This window comes from Nerophis lumbriciformis, linkage group LG03, assembly GCF_033978685.3.
Source record: "Nerophis lumbriciformis linkage group LG03, RoL_Nlum_v2.1, whole genome shotgun sequence".
Taxonomy (NCBI): Eukaryota; Metazoa; Chordata; class Actinopteri; order Syngnathiformes; family Syngnathidae; genus Nerophis; species Nerophis lumbriciformis.
Window position 1 is genome coordinate 38,235,001 of NC_084550.2, and position 22,500 is coordinate 38,257,500.

Below are 22,500 nucleotides of genomic sequence, written 5' to 3' on the forward strand. Positions count from 1 at the left end.
AATATTTGCAGTGGAACATAATTCCGACACGATGGTTGACTTTCCAGTTCTTTAATTTCATAGGAATTAGAAATGTGTCTGTTCCAGGGTCAAACTGTGGCCGTCCTATTACCGTTATTAACTGTAGAGGCAATGTTTTATGTCACATTCTAACATTTAAAAAAATAAGTAAACTTACAGTAAAATAAAGTTAAAACAAAGTAAAATGTTTAAATTCACATTATAACATTCTTGCCTGTCATATAAGTGTAAAAATAACTGTAAAATAAAATACAAATATTTTTGACATTCTTGAAGGTGATACAAGTGTAAAAATAAATAAACGTTCCGTTAAATAAAACTAAAATAAAAAAAACGACTTGCTCTTTAACGATGTTCTCTGTGCAATATTGCCACCCAGTGGTGTCTTATAGGTACTGCTGGAGTTAATAAGTACTACATTGAATTTATACTTTCAGTCAACTGACAGTGACCTTGTACGTTGCACTACTGTACGTTCAATTCCCGGTTCTATGGTTAGCATCACACTTTTCTTAATTTCTTCTCTTTCCCAGAACATTTTGTTTGATCGTTGGAACTTTCACTGTTTTTAATTGTTTTCATTAGCTTTTTTTTAGTCAAACACATGGTGTGCAGTTTTTGTCAGTGTCAAAATATAATAATTTACTGACTTCAACAATACTTCCTCAGGGAGAAGCTGGCCCTACTGGCGCTCGTGGCCCCGAGGGTGCTCAGGGACCCCGTGGAGAGTCCGGCACTCCCGGCTCATCTGGACCTTCTGGCGCTTCCGTAAGTGATGACGACTAATAGGATTTATTGTGAGCAATGATTAGCATGGGGATATGAACGTGTTGTGTGTTCTTTGTAGGGAAACCCAGGTACTGATGGCATCCCTGGAGCCAAAGGATCCTCTGTAAGTATTTTCTGCTATCTTACTATACAAAAGTATTTACCAGTAGTTTATGTTACATTACTATCATAAGTAATCGTCAGTATTTATGCAACATTACTATCCATAAATATTCATCAGTATTTTCTGCTGCATTACTATCCATAAGTATTTATCAGTATTTTCTGCCACAGTACTATCCATAAGTATTTGTCAGTATTTTCTGCAACATGACTGCCCATAGGTATTTATCAGTATTTGATGCAACATTACTATCCATAAGTATTAATCCGTACTACATTACTCCATTGTTTTCATTAGTATCTATTAGTATTTATCATTATTTTCCGCTACAACATTATCCATAAGTACAACTGTCCATAGTTATTTATCTGTATTTTATGCAACATTACCATCATGAGTATTCATCAGTATGACTGTTCATAAGTATTCATCAGTGTTTTATGCAACATTACTATTTAGCCGTATGCATCAGTATTTCCTGCTACAGTACTCTCCATAAGCATTCATCAGATTTTTTTGCTACATTACTACCCATAAGTATTCATCAGTATTTTCTGCTACATTACTATCTGTGAGTATTCATCAGTATTTATGCAACATTACTATCCATAAGTATTCATCAGTATTTTCTGCTACATTACTATCTGTGAGTATTCATCAGTATTTATGCAACATTACTATCCATAAGTATTCATCAGTATTTTCTGCTACATTACTGTCCATAAGTATTCATCAGTATTTTATGCTACATTACTATACATAAGTATTCATCAGTATTGTATGCTACAGTATTATCCATAAGTATTCATCAGTATTTTATGCTACATTATGTTCCATAAGTATTCATTAGTGTTTTATGTTACATTACTATCCATAAGTATTCTCCAGTATTGTATACTACATTACCATTCATAAATATTCATCAGTATTTATGCTACAGTATTATCCATAAGTATTCATCAGTATTTTCTGCAACATTACTAACCATAAGTATTCATCAGTATTTAATGCTACATTACCATTCATAAGTATTCATCGGTATTTTCTGCAACATTACTATCCACAAGTATCCGTCAGTATTTTATGCTATAGTTTTATCCATAAGTATTCATCAGTATTTAATGCTACAGTATTTTCCATAAGTATTCATCAGTATTTAATGCTACATTACCATTCATAAGTATTCATCAGTATTTTCTGCAGCATTACTATCCACAAGTTTTCATCAGTATTTTATGCTACAGTATTATCCATAAGTATTCATCAGTATATACGCTACAGTTTTATCCATAAGTATTCATCGGTATTTTATGCTACATTACTATCCATAAGTATTCATCAGTATTTTATGCTACAGTATTATCCATAATTATTCATCAGTATTTATGCTACAGTTTAACCATAAGTATTCATCAGTATTTTATGCTACATTACTATCCATAAGTATTCATCAGTATTTTATGCTACAGTATTATCCATAAGTATTCATCAGTATTTTATGCTACAGTATTATCTATAAGTATTCATCAGTATTTTCTGCAACATTACTATCCACAAGTATTCGTCAGTATTTTATGCTACAGTATTATCCACAAGTATTCATCAGTATTTAATGCTACAGTATTTTCCATAAGTATTCATAAGTATTTAATGCTACATTACCATTCATAAGTATTCATCAGTATTTTCTGCAGCATTATTTATTATCCACAAGTTTTCATCAGTATCTTATGCTACAGTATTATCCATAAGTATTCATCAGTATTTATGCTACAGTTTTATACATAAGTATTCATCAGTATTTTATGCTACATTAGTATACATAAGTATTGATCAGTATTGTATGCTACAGTACTATCCATAAGTATTCATCAGTATTGTATGCTACAGTATTATCCATAAGTATTCATCAGTATTTAATGCTACATTACCATTCATAAGTGTTCATCAGTATTTTCTGCAGCATTGCTATCCACAAGTTTTCATCAGTATTTTATGCTACAGTATTATCCATACGTATTCATCAGTATTTACGCTACAGTTTTATCCATAAATATTCATCGGTATTTTATTCTACATTATTATCCATAAGTATTCATCAGTATTTACGCTACAGTTTTATCCATAAGTATTCATCGGTATTTTATGCTACATTACTATCCATAAGCATTTATCAGTATTTTATGCTACAGTACTATCCATAAGTATTCATCAGTATTGTATGCTACAGTATTTTCCATAAGTATTTATCAGTGTTTTATGTTACATTACTATACATAAGTATTGACCAGTACTTTTTACTACATTACCATTCATAAATATTCATCAGTATTTTATGCAACATTACTATCCACAAGTATTCGTCAGTATTTTATGCTACAGTATTATCCATAAGTATTCATCAGTATTTAATGCTACAGTATTTTCCATAAGTATTCGTCAGTATTTAATGCTACATTACCATTCATAAGTATTCATCAGTATTTTCTGCAGCATTACTATCCACAAGTTTTCATCAGTATTTTATGCTGCAGTATTATCCATAAGTATTCATCAGTATTTTATGTTACAGTATTATCCATAAGTATTCATCAGTATTTTATGCTACAGTATTATCCATAAGTATTCATCAGTATTTATGCTACAGTTTAACCATAAGTATTCATCAGTATTTTATGCTAGTGTTATCCATAAAAATTCATCAATATTTTATGCTACAGTATAATCCATAAGTATTCATCAGTATTTTATGCTACATTACTATCAACAAGTATTCATCAGTATTTTATGCTACAGTATTATCCATAAGTATTCATCAGTATTTATGCTACAGTTTTATCCATAAGTATTCATCAGTATTTTATGTTACAGTATTATCCATAAGTATTCATCAGCATTTTATGCTACAGTATTATCCATAAGTATTCATCAGTATTTATGCTACAGTTTAACCATAAGTATTCATCAGTATTTTATGCTAGTGTTATCCATAAAAATTCATCAATATTTTATGCTACAGTATAATCCATAAGTATTCATCAGTATTTTATGCTACATTACTATCCACAAGTATTCATCAGTATTTTATGCTACAGTATTATCCATAAGTATTCATCAGTATTTATGCTACAGTTTTATCCTTAAGTATTCATCAGTATTTTATGCTACAGTATTATCCTTAAGTATTCATTAGTATTTTATGCTACAGTATGATCCATAAGTATTCTTCAATATTTTATGCCACAGTACTATCCACAAGTATTCATCAGTATTTTATGCTACATTACTATCCATAAGTATTCATCAGTATTGTATGCTGGAGTATTATCCATAAGTATTCATCAATATTTTATGCTACAGTATTATCCATAAAGTATTCATCAGTAGTTTATGCTACATTACTATCCACAAGCATTCATCAGTATTTTATGCTACAGTATTATCCATAAGTATTCATCAGTATTTATGCTACAGTTTTATCCATAAGTATTCATCAATATTTTATGCTACAGTATTATCCATAAAGTATTCATCAGTATTTATGCTACATTACTATCCATAAGTATTCATCAGTATTTTATGCTACAGTATTATCCATAAGTATTCATCAGTATTTAATCCTACAGTATTTTCCATAAGTATTCATCAGTATTTAATGCTACATTACCATTCATAAGTATTCATCAGTATTTTCTGCTACAGTATTATCCATAAGTATTCATCAGTATTTATGCTACAGTTTTATCCATAAGTATTCATCAATATTTTATGCTACAGTATTATCCATAAAGTATTCATCAGTATTTATGCTACATTACTATCCATAAGTATTCATCAGTATTTTATGCTACAGTATTATCCATAAGTATTCATCAGTATTTAATCCTACAGTATTATCCATAAGTATTCATCAGTATTTTATGCTACAGTATTATCCATAAGTATTCATCAGTATTTATGCTACAGTTTAACCATAAGTATTCATCAGTATTTTATGCTAGTGTTATCCATAAAATTTCATCAATATTTTATGCTACAGTATAATCCATAAGCATTCATCAGTATTTTATGCTACATTACTATCCACAAGTATTCATCAGTATTTTATGCTACAGTATTATCCATAAGTATTCATTAGTATTTTATGCTACAGTATTATCCATAAGTATTCATCAATATTTTATGCTACAGTATTATCCATAAGTATTCTTCAATATTTTATGCCACAGTACTATCCACAAGTATTCATCAGTATTTTATGCTACATTACTATCCATAAGTATTCATCAGTATTGTATGCTACAGTATTAGCCATAAGTATTCATCAGTATTTTATGCTAGAGTATTATCCATAAGTATTCATCAATATTTTATGCTACAGTATTATCCATAAAGTATTCATCAGTAGTTTATGCTACATTACTATCCACAAGCATTCATCAGTATTTTATGCTACAGTATTATCCATAAGTATTCATCAGTATTTATGCTACAGTTTTATCCATAAGTATTCATCAGTATTTTATGCTACAGTATTATCCATAAGTATTCATCAGTATTTATGCTACATTACTATCCATAAGTATTCATCAGTATTTTATGCTACAGTATTATCCATAAGTATTCATCAGTATTTAATCCTACAGTATTTTCCATAAGTATTCATCAGTATTTAATGCTACATTACCATTCATAAGTATTCATCAGTATTTTCTGCAGCATTACTATCCACAAGTTTTCATCAGTATTTTATGCTACAGTATTATCCATACGTATTCATCAGTATTTACGCTACAGTTTTATCCATAAATATTCATCGGTGTTTTATTCTACATTACTATCCATAAGTATTCATCAGTATTTTATGCTACAGTATTATCCATAAGTATTCATCAGTATTTTATGCTACAGTATTATCCATAAGTATTCATCAATAATATATGCTACAGTATTATCCATAAGTATTCATCAGTATTTATGCTACAGTTTTATCCATAAGTATTCATCAGTATTTTATGCTACATTACTATCCATAAGTATCCATCAGTATTTTATGCTACAGTATTATCCATAAGTATTCATCAGTATTTACACTACAGTTTTATCCATAAGTATTCATCGGTATTTTATGCTACATTACTATCCATAAGTTTTCATCAGTATTTTATGCTACAGTATTATCCATAAGTATTCATCAGTATTTTATGCTACAGTATTATACATAAGTATTCATCGGTATTTTATGCTACATTACTATCCATAAGTATTCATCAGTATTTTATGCTACATTACCATCCATAAGTATTCATCAATATTTTATGCTACAGTATTATCCATAAGTATTCATCAGTATTCATGCTACATTACCATTCATAAGTATTCATCAGTATTTTATGCATCTTTACTATCCACAAATATTATTTATTATTATTATTTATTTTATGCTACAGTATTATCCATAAGTATTCACCAGTATTTTATGCTACAGTATTTTCCATAAGCATTCATCAGTATTTAATGCTACATTACTATTCATAAGTATTCATCAGTATTTTCTGCATCTTTACTAGCCAAAAATATTCATCAGTATTTTATGTTACAGTACTATCCATAAGTATTCATCAATATTTTATGCTACAGTACTATCCATAAGTATTCATCAGTATTTTATGCTACAGTACTATCATAAGTATTCATCAGTGTTTTATGTTACATTACTGTCCATAAGTATTCATCAGTATTTTATGCAACATTACTATCCATAAGTATTCATCAGTCGTTTATACTACATTACTATGCATACGTATTCATTAGTAGTTTATGGTACAGTATTATCCATAAGTATTTATCAGAATTTTAAGCAACATTACTATCCATAAGTATTCATCAGTTGTTTATACTACATTGCTATGCATAAGTATTCATCAGTAGTTTATGCTACAGTATTATCCATAAGTATTTATCAGTATGTTATGCAACATTACTATCCATATGTATTCATCACTTTGTTATGCTATATTACTATCCATTAATATTCATCAGTATTTTATGCTACAGTACAATCCATAAGAATCCATCAGTATTTTCTGCAACATTACTCTCCATACATAAATAATGTTTTGTGTTTCTAGGGTGCTCCCGGTATCGCCGGTGCTCCGGGTTTCCCCGGACCTCGTGGGCCTCCCGGGCCTCAGGGAGCGACCGGACCTCTCGGGCCCAAAGGCACATCTGTACGTGATCACAGCGATCATAATTCTCGCAGCAGTTATAGATACATAAATATTTTCCACTTTGGTTTTTGAAGACGACATAATGATGATGTCTGTTTTTTGTGTTTACTCTTCCAGGGAGACCCTGGTATCACAGGATTTAAGGGAGAGGCGGGACCTAAGGGAGAGTTTGTAAGTGCTCTGGAGAATCAAACTACATTTTTTGATACTGTAAACCTATGATATGCCTCTCACATTTTAAATACAGTTGTACACATTCATAATCAACAACAGGCATACAGTGTACAGTGTTGTATTTACAAAACATCACGTCTTGTCAAAGCATCTTCCTGCTAAAATATGTTGTGGGAATTGACTTGTGAGACGACGCCCTCTGCGGGATTCATAGCTGCAGCACTCTTTTATCCCCTCCAGCAGATAACGCCATCAAATGCAAAGAAAAGTACCGGGGTTATATTTCAAAAGACTGTGTCAATAAATGACAGTATTAATGTTTGAGTCGACAGTGTTGAACACATCAAATGTATTAGACTTGGAAAGCGTGTTGGGAAAAAAATATTGGTGATCTATGAATAAAAGAACTAAATCATAACACATAATAAACAAATAATCCAGTAATTTAACGTTATCTAACAACAATGTGGATTTATCATTGCAAAATAAAGGCATTATTATTATTTCATATCAATAATGTATATATAATAAACTATCAGTATTATTCTTATTATTCTTATTGTTGTCATTGTTATAAAATAGCTTCTAAACCAGTGTTTCTTAACCATAGGGCCATTGTTGGGCCGCTAGCGCCCCCTGGAGGGCCGCCAAAATATGTTTCTCAGCTATGGTCCATATGGGCAGCAGCTGTACCTAGTTGTATTACAATGTTCCACCACTTGGGGCAGTAATGACAATGTCAAACAAACCGAAGAAGTCTGGAGCTAAAGTCCTAAAGAAGTTTCTTAAGCGCAAAAAAATACGACTACAGTGGTGAAGCTGTATTTTAACAGTTTGGTTTAAAACAAACATACATATTATTATTAATTTATAAATAATTTAGTTATATTTTTTAAGTTGGAATGTATCTTCTTATGCGGTGAATTTGATTAGTGTTTATTTCTGTAATTAGCCTAACCTATACCTTGATAATAAAAATAGATAATAAATAGTTGTGATTATCCTTCCACAGGTAAGTTAGATATAATCATTGAATATGATCAAAATCAAGAATAAGATTACTAGTTCAGTGTTAATATTTTTGTAGGCCCCGGGCCCTTCTATTATGGAAAAGTTGGGCCCCAAAGTCGAAAAAAGGTGAAAAATGCCTGTTTTTAAACTATAGTTGTTGTACAACCATTCAAATGAAATAACAACAAATAAAAAAAATACAATAAATAAATCTATAATAATATTAATAAAGAATGTCATTATTATTAATACTAATAATTAATTACTTTAATTGTTAGTATTATTACTATATGTTGCGTATTAAATGGGTTTCCTTGGGCCACAAATGTTTCTGTCCAGGAATATAAATAAGTTATATTTGACATCTTAAGTGAGAGATAATCATGTGCTGTAATATTTATTTATTAGACCCGTTCTCTTTGTAAAACAAAAGGAAAAGTAGAAAATGTGCAATATTTGTCCATCCATCCATCCATCTTCTTACGCTTATCCGAGGTCGGGTCGCGGGGGCAGCATCCTAAGCAGGGAAGCCCAGACTTCCCTCTCCCCAGCCACTTTGTCCAGCTCTTCCTGTGGGACCCCGAGGCGTCCCCAGGCCAGCCGGGAGACATAGTCTTCCCAACGTGTCCTGGGTCTTCCCCGCGGCCTCCTACCGGTCGGACGTGCCCTAAACACCTCCCTAGGGAGGCGTTCGGGTGGCATCCTGACCAGATGCCCGAACCACCTCATCTGGCTCTTCTCGATGTGGAGGAGCAGCGGCTTTACTTTGAGCTCCTCCCGGATGGCAGTGCTTCTCACCCTATCTCAAAGGGAGAGCCCCGCCACCCGGCGGAGGAAACTCATTTCGGCCGCTTGTACCCGTGATCTTGTCCTTTCGGTCATAACCCAAAGCTCATGACCATAGGTGAGGATGGGAACGTAAATCGACCGGTAAATTGAGAGCTTTGCCTTCCGGCTCAGCTCCTTCTTCACCACAACGGATCGATACAGCGTACGCATTACTAAAGACGCCGCACCGATCCGCCTGTCGATCTCACGATCCACTCTTCACTCACTCGTGAACAAGACTCCGAGGTACTTGAACTCCTCCACTTGGGGCAAGATCTCCTCCCCAACCCGGAGATGGCACTCCACCCTTTTCCGGGCGAGAACCATGGACTCGGAATTGGAGGTGCTGATTCTCATCCCAGTCGCTTCTCACTCAGCTGCGAACCAATCCAGTGAGAGCTGAAGATCCTGGCCAGATGAAGCTATCAGGACCACATCATCTGCAAAAAGCAGAGACCTAATCCTGCAGCCACCAAACCGGATCCCCTCAATGCCTTGACTGCGCCTAGAAATTCTGTCCATAAAAGTTAAGAACAGAATCGGTGACAAAGGGCAGCCTTGGCGGAGTCCAACCCTCACTGGAAACGTGTCCGACTTACTACCGGCAATGCGGACCAAGCTCTGGCTCTGATCATACAGGGAGCGGACTGCCGCAATCAGACAGTCCGATACCCCATACTCTCTGAGCACTCCCCACAGGACTTCCCGAGGGACACGGTCGAATGCCTTCTCCAAGTCCACAAAACACATGTAGACTGGTTGGGCAAACTCCCATGCACCCTCAAGGACCCTGCCGAGAGTATAGAGCTGGTCCACAGTTCCACGACCAGGACGAAAACCACACTGTTCCTCCTGAATCCGAGGTTCGACTATCCGGCGTAGCCTCCTCTCCAGTACACCTGAATAGACCTTACCGGGAAGGCTGAGGAGTGTGATCCCACGATAGTTAGAACACACCCTCCGGTTCCCCTTCTTAAAGAGAGGAACCACCACCCCGGTCTGCCAATCCAGTGGTACCGCCCCCGATGTCCACGCGATGCTGCAGAGTCTTGTCAACCAAGACAGCCCCACAGCATCCAGAGCAATATTTGTAACAATAGTAACTGTATTTTAGCATTAACATAGCCATTTTGTTGCAAAGCTTTTATACAAAATATCAATTTTATCAACACATGTTGGGGCGTATACAAAATATTTCAAGAATACTGACACAATCCTTTTTTTTGTAGGGCCCAACAGGTCTTCAGGGAGCCCTCGGCCCCCAGGGCGAAGAGGGTAAGAGAGGACCCAGAGGCGAGGCCGGTGCCGCTGGACCACTTGGACCTCCAGGAGAGAGGGTGAGCGCTGCCAGAATGTCCTCAATAGAGCGAACTCAAAGCTACAAAGTGTATATTATTATTATCTATAATGCTTCTTCCTTTGTTCTTGACTTTGAAACATATTCCAGCACCTGGTTGATTTCAAAGAGATGAATAATGCTTATTGTCATCACGATAGTGACTGTGCCTTGATGCTTTCTCTATAGGGAGCTCCTGGTAACCGTGGTTTCCCAGGTCAAGATGGTCTGGCTGGTCCCAAGGTGAGTCTTGCCCTCATTTCCTGAGGATTACTGCGGAATAAAGATGAGAAAATGCATTAGAAGGAAGCGAGAGATAAGGACATGTGTTTGCCTCAATAGTCACACACAAAACCCAAACATAGATGTTAGTCAACAACGACAATTGCAACTCGTACAGATATACTCTGTTGCGTACGCCCAGTCTTCCTCTCAGGGAATAAAACACACTAATCAATCCCAAGTCCTTTTGGATGACATATATGTTGAGTAAGAAGGACCACCGAGACAGAATCGTACTAGGCCAAGTTTTACTAAAGCTTTAGGAGACCAGCCCTTACAACGCGACAATAGCAGCAACAAGAATAGGTCTAAATCCAAACAAAAAAGAGTCTGCTTGAAAACAGATAACAACTTGCCAAAACAGCTCTGTGAGCCGACCAACAGGAGCCCTTAAAACAAAACAAAGAGTTTACTAGCGGACATAAGATAAAAGCAAGGAGGTCAGGAGAAGACACACAACATGGGAAAATATTTGCTGATTTAAACATGACTATGGATTAAAAGAGAACACTTAAAAATATCTAATTCTCACACTATTTTTATCTTTATTTGCATATTTATAAGAGGGCGTGGCCTCGACATGGTCTGGGCGTGCCAAGCAACGCAGACATCTGAGCATTCAATCCATCACAACTGGACTGTTTGGTTTGTCTTAGAAGATGTTTCGCCTCTCATCCGAGTAGACTTCATCTGTTCATAATCATTGACTTAGATTGGTCACATTTAGTTTTAGACTTAGATTGGTCTCATCTAGTCTTAGATTTAGATTGGTCACATCTAGTCTTAGATTGGTCACATCTAGTCTTAGACTTTGATTGGTCACATCTAGTCTTAGACTTAGATTGGTTAGATCTAGTCTTAGACTTAGATTGGTTAGATCTAGTCTTAGACTTAGATTGGTCACATCTAGTCTTAGACTTAGATTGGTCCCATCTAGTCATAGACTTAGATTGGTCACATCTAGTCTTAGACTTAGGTTGGTCACATCTAGTCATAGATTGGTCACATCTAGTCTTAGACTTCGATTGGTCACATTTAGTCTTAGACTTTGATTGGTCACATCTATTCTTAGACTTAGATTGGTCACATCTAGTTTTAGGCTTAGATTGGTCACATCTAGTCTTAGACTTAGATTGGTCTCATCTAGTCATAGACTTAGATTGGTGAGATCTAGTCTTAGACTTAGATTGGTCACATCTAGTCTTAGACTTAGATTGGTCACATCTAGTCTTAGACTTAGATTGGTCACATCTAGTCTTGGACTTAGATTGATCAGATCTAGTCATAGCCTTCGATTGGTCACATCTAGTCTTAGATTTAGATTGTTAAGATTTAGTCTTAGACTTAGATTGGTCACATCTAGTCTTAGATTTCAATTGGTCAGATCTAGTCTTAGACTTAGATTGGTCACATCTAGTCTTAGACTTAGATTGGTCACATCTAGTCATAGACTTAGATTGGTGAGATCTAGTCTTAGACTTAGATTGGTCACATCTAGTCTTAGACTTAGATTGGTCACATCTAGTCTTAGACTTAGATTGGTCACATCTAGTCTTAGATTTAGATTAAGATTTAGTCTTAGACTTCAATTGGTCACATCTAGTCTTAGATTTCAATTGGTCAGATCTAGTCTTAGACTTAGATTGGTCACATCTAGTCTTAGACTTCGATTGGTCACATCTAGTCTTAGACTTCGATTGGTCACATCTAGTCTTAGACTTCGATTGGTCACATCTAGTCTTAGACTTCGATTGGTTACATCTAGTCATAGACTTAGATTGGTCACATCTAGTCTTAGACTTAGATTGGTCACATCTAGTCATAGATTGGTCACATCTAGTCTTAGACTTCGATTGGTCACATTTAGTCTTAGACTTTGATTGGTCACATCTATTCTTAGACTTAGATTGGTCAGATCTAGTCATAGACTTAGATTAGTCACATCTAGCCTTAGACTTAGATTGGTCACATCTAGTCTTAGACTTAGATTGGTCACATCTAGTCATGGACTTAGATTGGTGAGATCTAGTCTTAGACTTAGATTGGTCACATCTAGTCTTAGACTTAAATTGGTCAGATCTAGTCTTAGACTTAGATTGGTCACATCTAGTCTTAGACTTAGATTAGTCACATCTAGTCTTAGACTTAGATTGGTCACATCTAGTCTTAGACTTAGATTGGTCACATCTAGTTATAGACTTAGATTGGTGAGATCTAGTCTTAGACTTAGATTGGTCACATCTAGTCTTAGACTTAAATTGGTCAGATCTAGTCTTAGACTTAGATTGGTCACATCTAGTCTTAGACTTAGATTAGTCACATCTAGTCTTAGACTTAGATTGGTCACATCTAGTCTTAGACTTAGATTGGTCACATCTAGTCATAGACTTAGATTGGTGAGATCTAGTCTTAGACTTAGATTGGTCACATCTAGTCTTAGACTTAGATTGGTCACATCTAGTCTTAGACTTAGATTGTTAAGATTTAGTCTTGGACTTAGATTGGTCACATCTAGTCTTAGACTTAGATTGGTCACATCTAGTCTTAGACTTAGATTGTTAAGATTTAGTAGTAGACTTTGATTGGTCACATCTAGTCTTAGACTTAGATTGGTCACATCTAGTCTTAGACTTAGATTGTTAAGATTTAGTCTTAGACTTAGATTGGTCACATCTAGTCTTAGACTTCAATTGGTCACATCTAGTCTTAGATTTCAATTGGTCAGATCTAGTCTTAGACTTAGATTGGTCACATCTAGTCTTAGACTTAGATTGGTTACATCTAGTCTTAGACTTAGATTGGTCACATCTGTCGGATGAGAGGCAAAACCAAACAGTCCAGTTGCGATCAAGTGAATGGTCTGAGATTACATGTAGTTCTCTATTTTGGCCACCAGATGACAGCCCAGCTCTGACACCACACATCTTATATCAGCAGGAGAATCCCATTTAAATGTTATCTTCCCACACACAAATCTCATTTATCCCAAAAGGAAGCTGCCAGAATTTCAATCTGCTCCTCTCTCAGTGGGTCAGTGAAACTTCTTATCGTCGTGAAACAGGAGCGAGGCCTTTTTTTAGGGGGTTAGAACCTGAATGTGGAAACCCATATTGGAACTGATCAGCCTTTTTCACCTGTGACACAGGGTGCCCCCGGTGAGCGCGGACCCTCTGGCGCCAGCGGGCCCAAGGGTGCTGGCGGCGACCCAGGCCGTCCCGGAGAGTCCGGTCTGCCCGGTGCTAGAGTACGTTGCTTGTACACAACACAATTCCCACAATGCATTGCACATTTGTTTATCTCGTCTGTATGCAAATGAGCGTTTTGTTGATAGTGTGTTTGTGCGCTCTGACAGGGTCTTACCGGACGTCCTGGTGATGCTGGTCCTCAAGGCAAAGTGGGACCTTCTGTGAGTGCCTGTAATTCAATTGTGCTGCTCTAATGTGGATTTATTTCTCTTGCAGTAATTATGCTAGTGACACTTAACTGCTTTTAAGCGCTTCATCGAATTAAATGAATCCAGTCGTGAGATCTTCAGCGTCTGGATTAGCCCACTTAGCTTCATGGCTAAAAGTACATTTTTCTTTTTTGGTAGGGAGCGTCTGGTGAGGACGGCCGCCCAGGACCCCCTGGGCCACAGGGCGCCCGTGGACAGCCTGGCGTCATGGGATTCCCTGGACCAAAGGGAGCGACTGTAAGATAAGATAAACTAAGCTGAATCTACATATGTGTCATACAGTTTCTGCATAATCACAAGTTCTGTTTTAATATATACTGTAAATTTGAAAACTGCACTTACATGTATTTGCAGCCATTCGTTGCTAGGCAGATTTTATTGGGCAACACTTGTGTAAAAAAACTAATAATAATAATTAAAAATAAATACATAAATAAATACAAACTAATAATAATAATAATTTAAAAAAAAAATATATATATATATATATATATATATATATATATATATATATATATATATCATGCACTAATCTAAGGCTAAATTTATTATCAACAGTACACAGTGGATTTAGTAATACTTTACTTACATTGTTTTCTAGGATTAACAAGTTTTTGCATATGTGTTTGTTGCTATGCGGAATTTGAGGCAGTACCCATGTAAAAAAATATATTTATATAAATAAATAAATATATATATATATATATATATATATATATATATATATATATATATATATATATATATATATATATATATATATATATATATATATATATATATATATATATATAATGTGCTAAGCTAAGGCTAAATATATAATATTATCAACAGTACACAGTGAATTTAGTAAACCAGGATAGACTTTATCTGCATTGTTTCAAGATATCAAAGATTTGTGTGTATTAGTTGGTTGCTAGGCAAAATTTATGGGGGCATCAGTCCTGTAAAAAAAAAACAAGAAAAAAACATGCTCTAAGCCAGGGGTGTGAAAGTCAAAGCCTGCGGGCCAGATCCGGCCCACGAATGAATGATCTATGGCCCCCGGGGATGATATTTGATTAGTATTAGAAGCGGCCCGCAGGCCACAGCCGCCTGCTGCTGTTTTGCACGCACCAATACTCCATAGTCCAAATTTTCAAAACGAGGTCCCAGGGACCCCATCAAGTCATAAAAATGGGGTACCACAGTACATTTTTGGAGTCCCACTTTTTTGTAAGTGTTTTGAAATCAAATGATAAATGTATGCATTATCCTGTTATATCTCACATTCTGTATTGTGTTTTGGAAAAAGGTTGTCATAAACGTTACTTAATTCATAAAAATAAAAAAAAATACAAAAGAAAACAAATGTTCATGCATATAAAAATGTATTCAGTTATTCATTATTAGTTATTATTAGTTATTCATTCACTTTCTTATTTCCTTAATGCATCTAAACTTTACTGTTGCCGGTATTTTTTTCTATATTTTTATTGTAATATTTTTAGAATATGTTTGTTCTATTTTTGGCCAAAGTAAGACAAAGAAAACAATCTGATATTGTTTTTATTTTTTTAGTTTTAATGCCATGATATTAATAGTCTGGCCTGCGTGTGCACAGATTTTCCTCCATGCGGCCCCTGAGATAAAATGACTTTGACACCCCTGTTCTAGGCTAAGGTTAAGTATATTATCATTAGCATACAGTATATTTACTCTGCCAGTTTGTACTTTATTTGCATTTTTCTAGGATTTACACGTTTTTGCATATGTGTTTGTTGCTAGGCAGAATCTATGGTGCAGTAGTCATGTAAAAAAAAAAAAGAAAAAGGCATGCGTTAAGCCAGTGTTTTTCAACCTTTTCTGAGCCAAGGCGCAGAAAACACTAAAAAATGAAACTCAGCCGCCGATATTGACAGTAAAAAGTAATTCTCGCAATTGTTGGATATGAGTTCAAACCATAACCAAGCATGCATCACTATTGCTCTTGTCTCAAAGTAGGTGAACTGTCACCGCCTATCACATCACGCCATGACTTATTTGGAGTAGTGTTTTAGTTCTTGTCTTGCGCTCCCATTTTGGTGTTTATTGTCATGTCATGTACGGATGTACTTTGTGGACACCGTCTGCTCTACGCGCTGTAAGTCTTTGCTGTTGTCCAGCATTCTGTTTTTGTTTACTTTGCAGCCAGTTCAGTTTTAGCTTCGTTTTGCATAGCCTTCCCTAAGCTTCAACACATTTTCTTATCCATATTTTTGGTTTAAGCGTTAGATACCTTTTTACCTGCTGCCACCTACTGATATGGAAGAGTATTACACAGTTACTCTGCCAAGCTCTAGACAGCACATACACTCATGAACGGCACATTTGCGGATTATAATAACTGGTTTGCAAAAAATATTTTTAACCCAATTAGGTGAAATTACATAGTCTCCCACGGCACACCAGACAATATCTCACGGTACACTAGTGTGCCACGGCACGGTGGTTGAAAAACACTGCGCTAAGCTAAGACTAAGTATATTATCATCAGTCCTTTAGATTTAGTACACCAGGATATATTTTATTTGCATTTTTTTCCAGGATATGCAAAGTTTTTTTTTATATTTGTTTGCAAGGCAGAATTTACGGGGCACCACTTGTGTAAAAAACAAAAGTAACACGTGCTAACAATTTTTTATTTCAGTCAAATTAATCATGTTTTTCATCAAATCGCCATTTTCTGGATCTGGATGCAAAATGCCATCCAATGACTGCACTTTTTTGTGTTTTAGGGTGAGCCTGGAAAGTCTGGGGAGAAAGGACTGGGTGGAGCTCATGGTCTGAGAGTAAGTACAAACAACTAATTCATTTCTATTACTTCACCTGTTGAGATAGACGACACCAGGTAAGCTAACATTACCCTTGGCCTCCTTTCTTCAGGGTCTACCTGGCAAAGATGGAGAAACTGGTGCTGCTGGACCCCCCGGCCCTGCTGTATGTGTCATTTACACTCACTCACAAGCTCATCTCTTTAAAAAAAAAAAAAAACATGATGCAAATTTCTTAAAAGTCATGTGCTAAAATGTTCTTTTATTGTCATCATGATTTTTTTTTCAATAGTGAATTTTTGTCTTTAGGGCCCTGCTGGCGAGAGAGGAGAGCAAGGGCAGCCTGGGCCCTCTGGTTTCCAGGTAGGTGTCACATATGTGTTGTATTTGTTATATTGTATATATTGTCATATAATTATATATAACATATATCATCAATCAATCAATCAATGTTTATTTATATAGCCCTAAATCACAAGTGTCTCAAAGGGCTGCACAAGCCACAACGACATCCTCGGTACAAAGCCCACATAATATATATATATATATATATATATATATATATATATATATATATATATATATATATATATATATATATATATATATATAATTATATATGTTATATAATTGTTATATATTGTATATATGTTATAGACATAATATAATATATCTGTATATATAATATACTGTGCACATATTATGTATATATTCGTATATATTTTATATTTTATATCGCTATATTTAGTCTATTTATACCTGCATTGTCCTTTCCATCCTTACACTTTCCATCATTGTAACTGAGCTACTGTGTTGAACAATTTCCCTTGTGGATCATTAAAGTTTGTCTAATTCTAAGTCTAAGTCTAAGTCTATTTTCCAAAAATATATTGCAGTTTATAAATACTGGCGGAAATAAAATATAACGTACAAAAAATACCAACATTTACTGTGATTTTTTTTGTATGAATAAATAATAATTATTATCTTCCTTGTTTCTATTTTTTCAATGATTGATTCCATTAATATGATATCCCTAGTGTGTGAATGTTGTCTAGCTGTGTTGGCCCTGTGATGAGGTGGCGACTTGTCCAGGGTGTACACCGCCTTCCGCCCAAGTGCAGCTGGGATAGGCTCCAGCACCCCCGCCACCCCGAGAGGGACAAGCGGTAGAAAATGGACAGATGGATGGATCGGATTCGAAGGGCAATTTAGTGCACCAGGAAATGACACTTCTTTAAATAAAATTTTAAAAAAGCTGAAGAGGGAAATAAATAAAAATATAAGATGAGACACAGACTTGATTTTCGTTTTCATAATTAATCAGCTTTTTTCCGGGATTTTATCAGATTTGTACGACTGATAACTGCAGCAGCAAGTGACACCTAATTACATTTACAAAATTTAAAGTTAAAGACCGAGGAAAACAAAAATAATAAAAGAAAGTTATGATTTTTTTTGTGATTTATTTTATTTTTTTGTGGATAATAAGGTCCTATATTTTGTTTTCATTATTTAATTCAATTAATATCAGACTTGAAGACAGGAAGTGACACTTATTTACATTTATAAAATAAAAGTTAAAGAGTGTGAAAAACGGAAATACAATTAAAAAAAAATATTTGTTGGTGTTTTTTTCATGATTAATGAGGTTTTTTTTCATGATTTAATTTATTTTTTATCAGATTTGATAATAACTGCAGCAGGTATGATTTACATTTATAAATATAAAAGTTTAAGGGTTGAATTAACACATAATAATTCTTAAAGTAAAAAATATATATTGATAGAAAAAAATGCATATTTCCATAGTTTTTTTTATGATTATCCAGGTCTTTTATTTTATTAATGATTACATTTATATGTTACCAGGCTTTAACATTGACAGATACAGTAACTGCAGCAGGAAATGATGCTTATTCACATTTCCAAAAACAAAACTTGATTTTGTTGAATTTTTGTTTGAATTTCATTCATTTATTATCAAATTGGTGGCACAAAAATCCAGCTAGAAGTGATAAAAAAAAAGAAAAAAAATAATGTTTTATTGAAGAAGTTTGGAATTTTGAAGAAAATGTTTATTTATGAATTTAGAATTGCACCCTACCTCCATGACTCATGTTGCACTGTTTAACTAATAATAATTGTTTAATAATGTATACCGGTAAGTATATAATTGTGTCATGTTTTTGTACAGGGTCTGCCCGGCCCCCCCGGTCCTCCAGGTGAGGGAGGCAAGCCTGGAGATCAGGTACGTGTTCTTGGAGCAATCTCTATCCAATATATGAAATATATATTTCATCTTTAAGATGTACAGTAATTAGACCACAAAGAGGATTTAATAGCACACAATATAATGAGTTGAGTTGGCCACCTTCCGCCGACTCTTCCTCACCCTGTGACTCAGACCTGACATGTTTGCTTCTCTGTAAACCATCAGAAATACTCATTATCACAGTCATCTGTTTTTGTTAACAGTGCAAAATGAATAGAAAAGCACTCACAAAATAAATGACATCATATTTCTTATCTGCTGGACTGTTTGATCATCTGGTTCATGGATCATAATTATCTTTAAATCAGCATCATAACTGTCTGTGGCTAGGTTAGTAATGTACAATATATCTAAAAAATATATGCACGCGCACACACACACACACACACACATATATATATATATATATATATATATATATATATATATATATATATATATATATATATATATATGCTGTGAAAATCTGCTGTACAGCATGTGTGTTTGGGTCCTATTTTTAGGAACACTAATACAAAACCTCACAATAATGTCTGATTGAATGTTAAAAACGTTATGACAGACCACCTTAAAAAAATTGAATTAAAATTGAATTGTTTTACTGAATGAGACTCCCAGAATGTACCATATTTTCCACACTATAAGGCGCACCGGAACATAAGGCGCACCTTCAATGAATGACCTATTTTAAAATTATGTTCATATATAAGGCGCACCGCATTATAAGGCGCACAGAATAGACGCTACAGTAGAGGCTGGGGTTACGTTATGCATCCCGTAGCTGTGAGACCTGTTGTGGCTCAATATTGGTACATATATAAGGCGCACCGGATTATAAGGCGCACTGTCAGTTTTTGAGAAAATTGGAGGTTTTTAGGTGTGCCTTATAGTGCGGAAAATACGGTAAATGACAATAATGTGGGATTTACAATATTAACCATGAACGTTTTACTGAATGAGACTCCCAGAATGTACCGTATTTTCCACACTATAAGGCGCACCGGAACATAAGGCGCACCTTCAATGAATGGCCTTTTTTTAAATTATGTTCATATATAAGGCGCACCGCATTATAAGGCGCACAGAATAGACGCTACAGTAGAGGCTGGGGTTACGTTATGCATCCCGTAGCTGTGAGACCTGTTGTGGCTCAATATTGGTACATTTGTAAGGCGCACCAGATTATAAGGCGCACTGTCAGCTTTTGAGAAATTTGAGGTTTTTAGGTGCGCCTTATAGTGCGGAAAATACGGTACATGACAATAATGTGGGATTTACAATATTAACCATGAACGTTTTACTGAATGACACTCCCAGAATGTACCGTATTTTCCAGACTATAAGGCGCACCAGAACATAAGGCGCACCTTCAATGAATGGCTTATTTTAAAATGTTGTTCATATATAAGGCGCACCGCATTATAAGGCGCACAGAATAGACGCTACAGTAGAGGCTGGGGTTACATTATGCATCCCGTAGCTGTGAGACCTGTTGTGGCTCAATATTGGTCCATATACAAGGCGCACCGGATTATAAGGCGCACTGTCAGTTTTTGAGAAATTTTAGGTTTTTAGGTGCGCCTTATAGTGCGGAAAATACGGTACATGGCAATAATGTGGGATTTACAATATTAACCATGAACGTTTTACTGAATGAGACTCCCAGAATGTACCGTATTTTCCACACTATAAGGCGCACCGGAACGTAAGGCGCACCTTCAATGAATAGCCTATTTTAAAATTATGTTCATATATAAGGCGCACCGCATTATAAGGCGCACAGAATAGACGCTACAGTAGAGGCTGGGGTTACGTTATGCATCCCGTAGCTGTGAGACCTGTTGTGGCTCAATATTGGTCCATATATAAGGCGCACCGGATTATAAGGCGCACTGTCAGCTTTTGAGAAATGTGAGGTTTTTAGTTGCGCCTTATAGTGCGGAAAATACGGTACATGACAATAATGTGGGATTTACAATATTAACCATGAACGTTTTACTGAATGAGACTCCCAGAATGTACCGTATTTTCCACACTATAAGGCGCACCGGAACATAAAGCGCACCTTCAATGAATGGCCTATTTTAAAATTATGTTCATATATTAGGCGCACCGCATTATAAGGCGCACCGAATAGACGCTACAGTAGAGGCTGGGGTTACGTTATGCATCCCGTAGCTGTGAGACCTGTTGTGGCTCAATATTGGTACATATATAAGGCACACCGGATTATAAGGCGCACTGTCAGCTTTTGAGAAAATTGGAGGTTTTTAGGTGCGCCTTTTAGTGCGGAAAATGCGGTACATGACAATAATGTGGGATTTACAATATTAACCATGAACGATAAAACACTGAATATTGACAACATATGAACGTCGCTCCTGTTTTACTTTTCACACCCCTTCTCGATTTACGATCAAGCGAAACACAACAAAAATACAACGCGGCAAAATATGAAAGTGAAGGGTGAAAAAACTAAACACTTACAATCTGATATAATATCACTTTTTTTGCAGAACTTTGTTGTAAAAATCTCCTTCCACCCTGAATCTCCCTGTGTAAACACTCTGTGGAAACGCTCCCCACCCACATTGCTTGGTGCCTTGTCTGAGCTGCTGTGACTTAGATTATCATAGTAACTAATTAGATGACCATAGTAACTAATTAGATTACCACAGTAACTAGTATATCATGCAAAAGCACAGATTCCAACCATTGAAATACTTTGTATAGTTCAAGACTTACGGTCATTAGAAAACATCACTGCACATCATAATGGCGCCATCTGTTGTTTAGTTTTTATTTGAGTGAAAACTGTCGACTCCTGAGTATAAGATGACATGTCCATTCAGACGTTTTTAAAGGGGGGGGGGGGGGGGATCTTATACTTGGCTCAATATGATTTTGGATTACTTATAGTCAAGCCTTAATGTTGTATAGGAATTAGGACAACCCTCTTTTAGAAGACCCATAATTTTAAAACATGTTTTTAATACCTGGTAGTTGATGATAAAAAATAAAAAAAACAATATCATATTTATAATCTGCAGGACCATTTTTAATTATCTACTTCATTGAACACCTTTATCTTCAAATTAGCGTCCGTCGCCAGGTCATAATAGCAAGTGAGTGACAGGGAAAAAAAGCTTCTAATCATTTGAGAAAAGGATGTCATTTTGAAAACTGTTTTTTTTTTTGAGTGAAA

General features: G+C 35.2%; 1 protein-coding gene across 2 annotated transcripts in view; it reads left to right on the forward strand.

Annotated features, from left to right (window-relative positions):
- col2a1b (collagen, type II, alpha 1b) overlaps window positions 1-22,500 on the forward strand; it is a 150,855-nt gene that overhangs the window by 69,934 nt on the left and 58,421 nt on the right. For both annotated transcript variants that reach the window (XM_061937692.1, XM_061937693.1), the window contains 13 exons: window positions 691-789; window positions 869-913; window positions 7,045-7,143; window positions 7,261-7,314; window positions 10,386-10,493; window positions 10,682-10,735; window positions 13,920-14,018; window positions 14,127-14,180; window positions 14,367-14,465; window positions 16,985-17,038; window positions 17,133-17,186; window positions 17,330-17,383; window positions 19,218-19,271. In XM_061937692.1, the coding sequence (XP_061793676.1) occupies window positions 691-789; window positions 869-913; window positions 7,045-7,143; window positions 7,261-7,314; window positions 10,386-10,493; window positions 10,682-10,735; window positions 13,920-14,018; window positions 14,127-14,180; window positions 14,367-14,465; window positions 16,985-17,038; window positions 17,133-17,186; window positions 17,330-17,383; window positions 19,218-19,271 (927 nt within the window). The remainder of the gene's footprint in view (window positions 1-690; window positions 790-868; window positions 914-7,044; window positions 7,144-7,260; window positions 7,315-10,385; window positions 10,494-10,681; window positions 10,736-13,919; window positions 14,019-14,126; window positions 14,181-14,366; window positions 14,466-16,984; window positions 17,039-17,132; window positions 17,187-17,329; window positions 17,384-19,217; window positions 19,272-22,500) is intronic.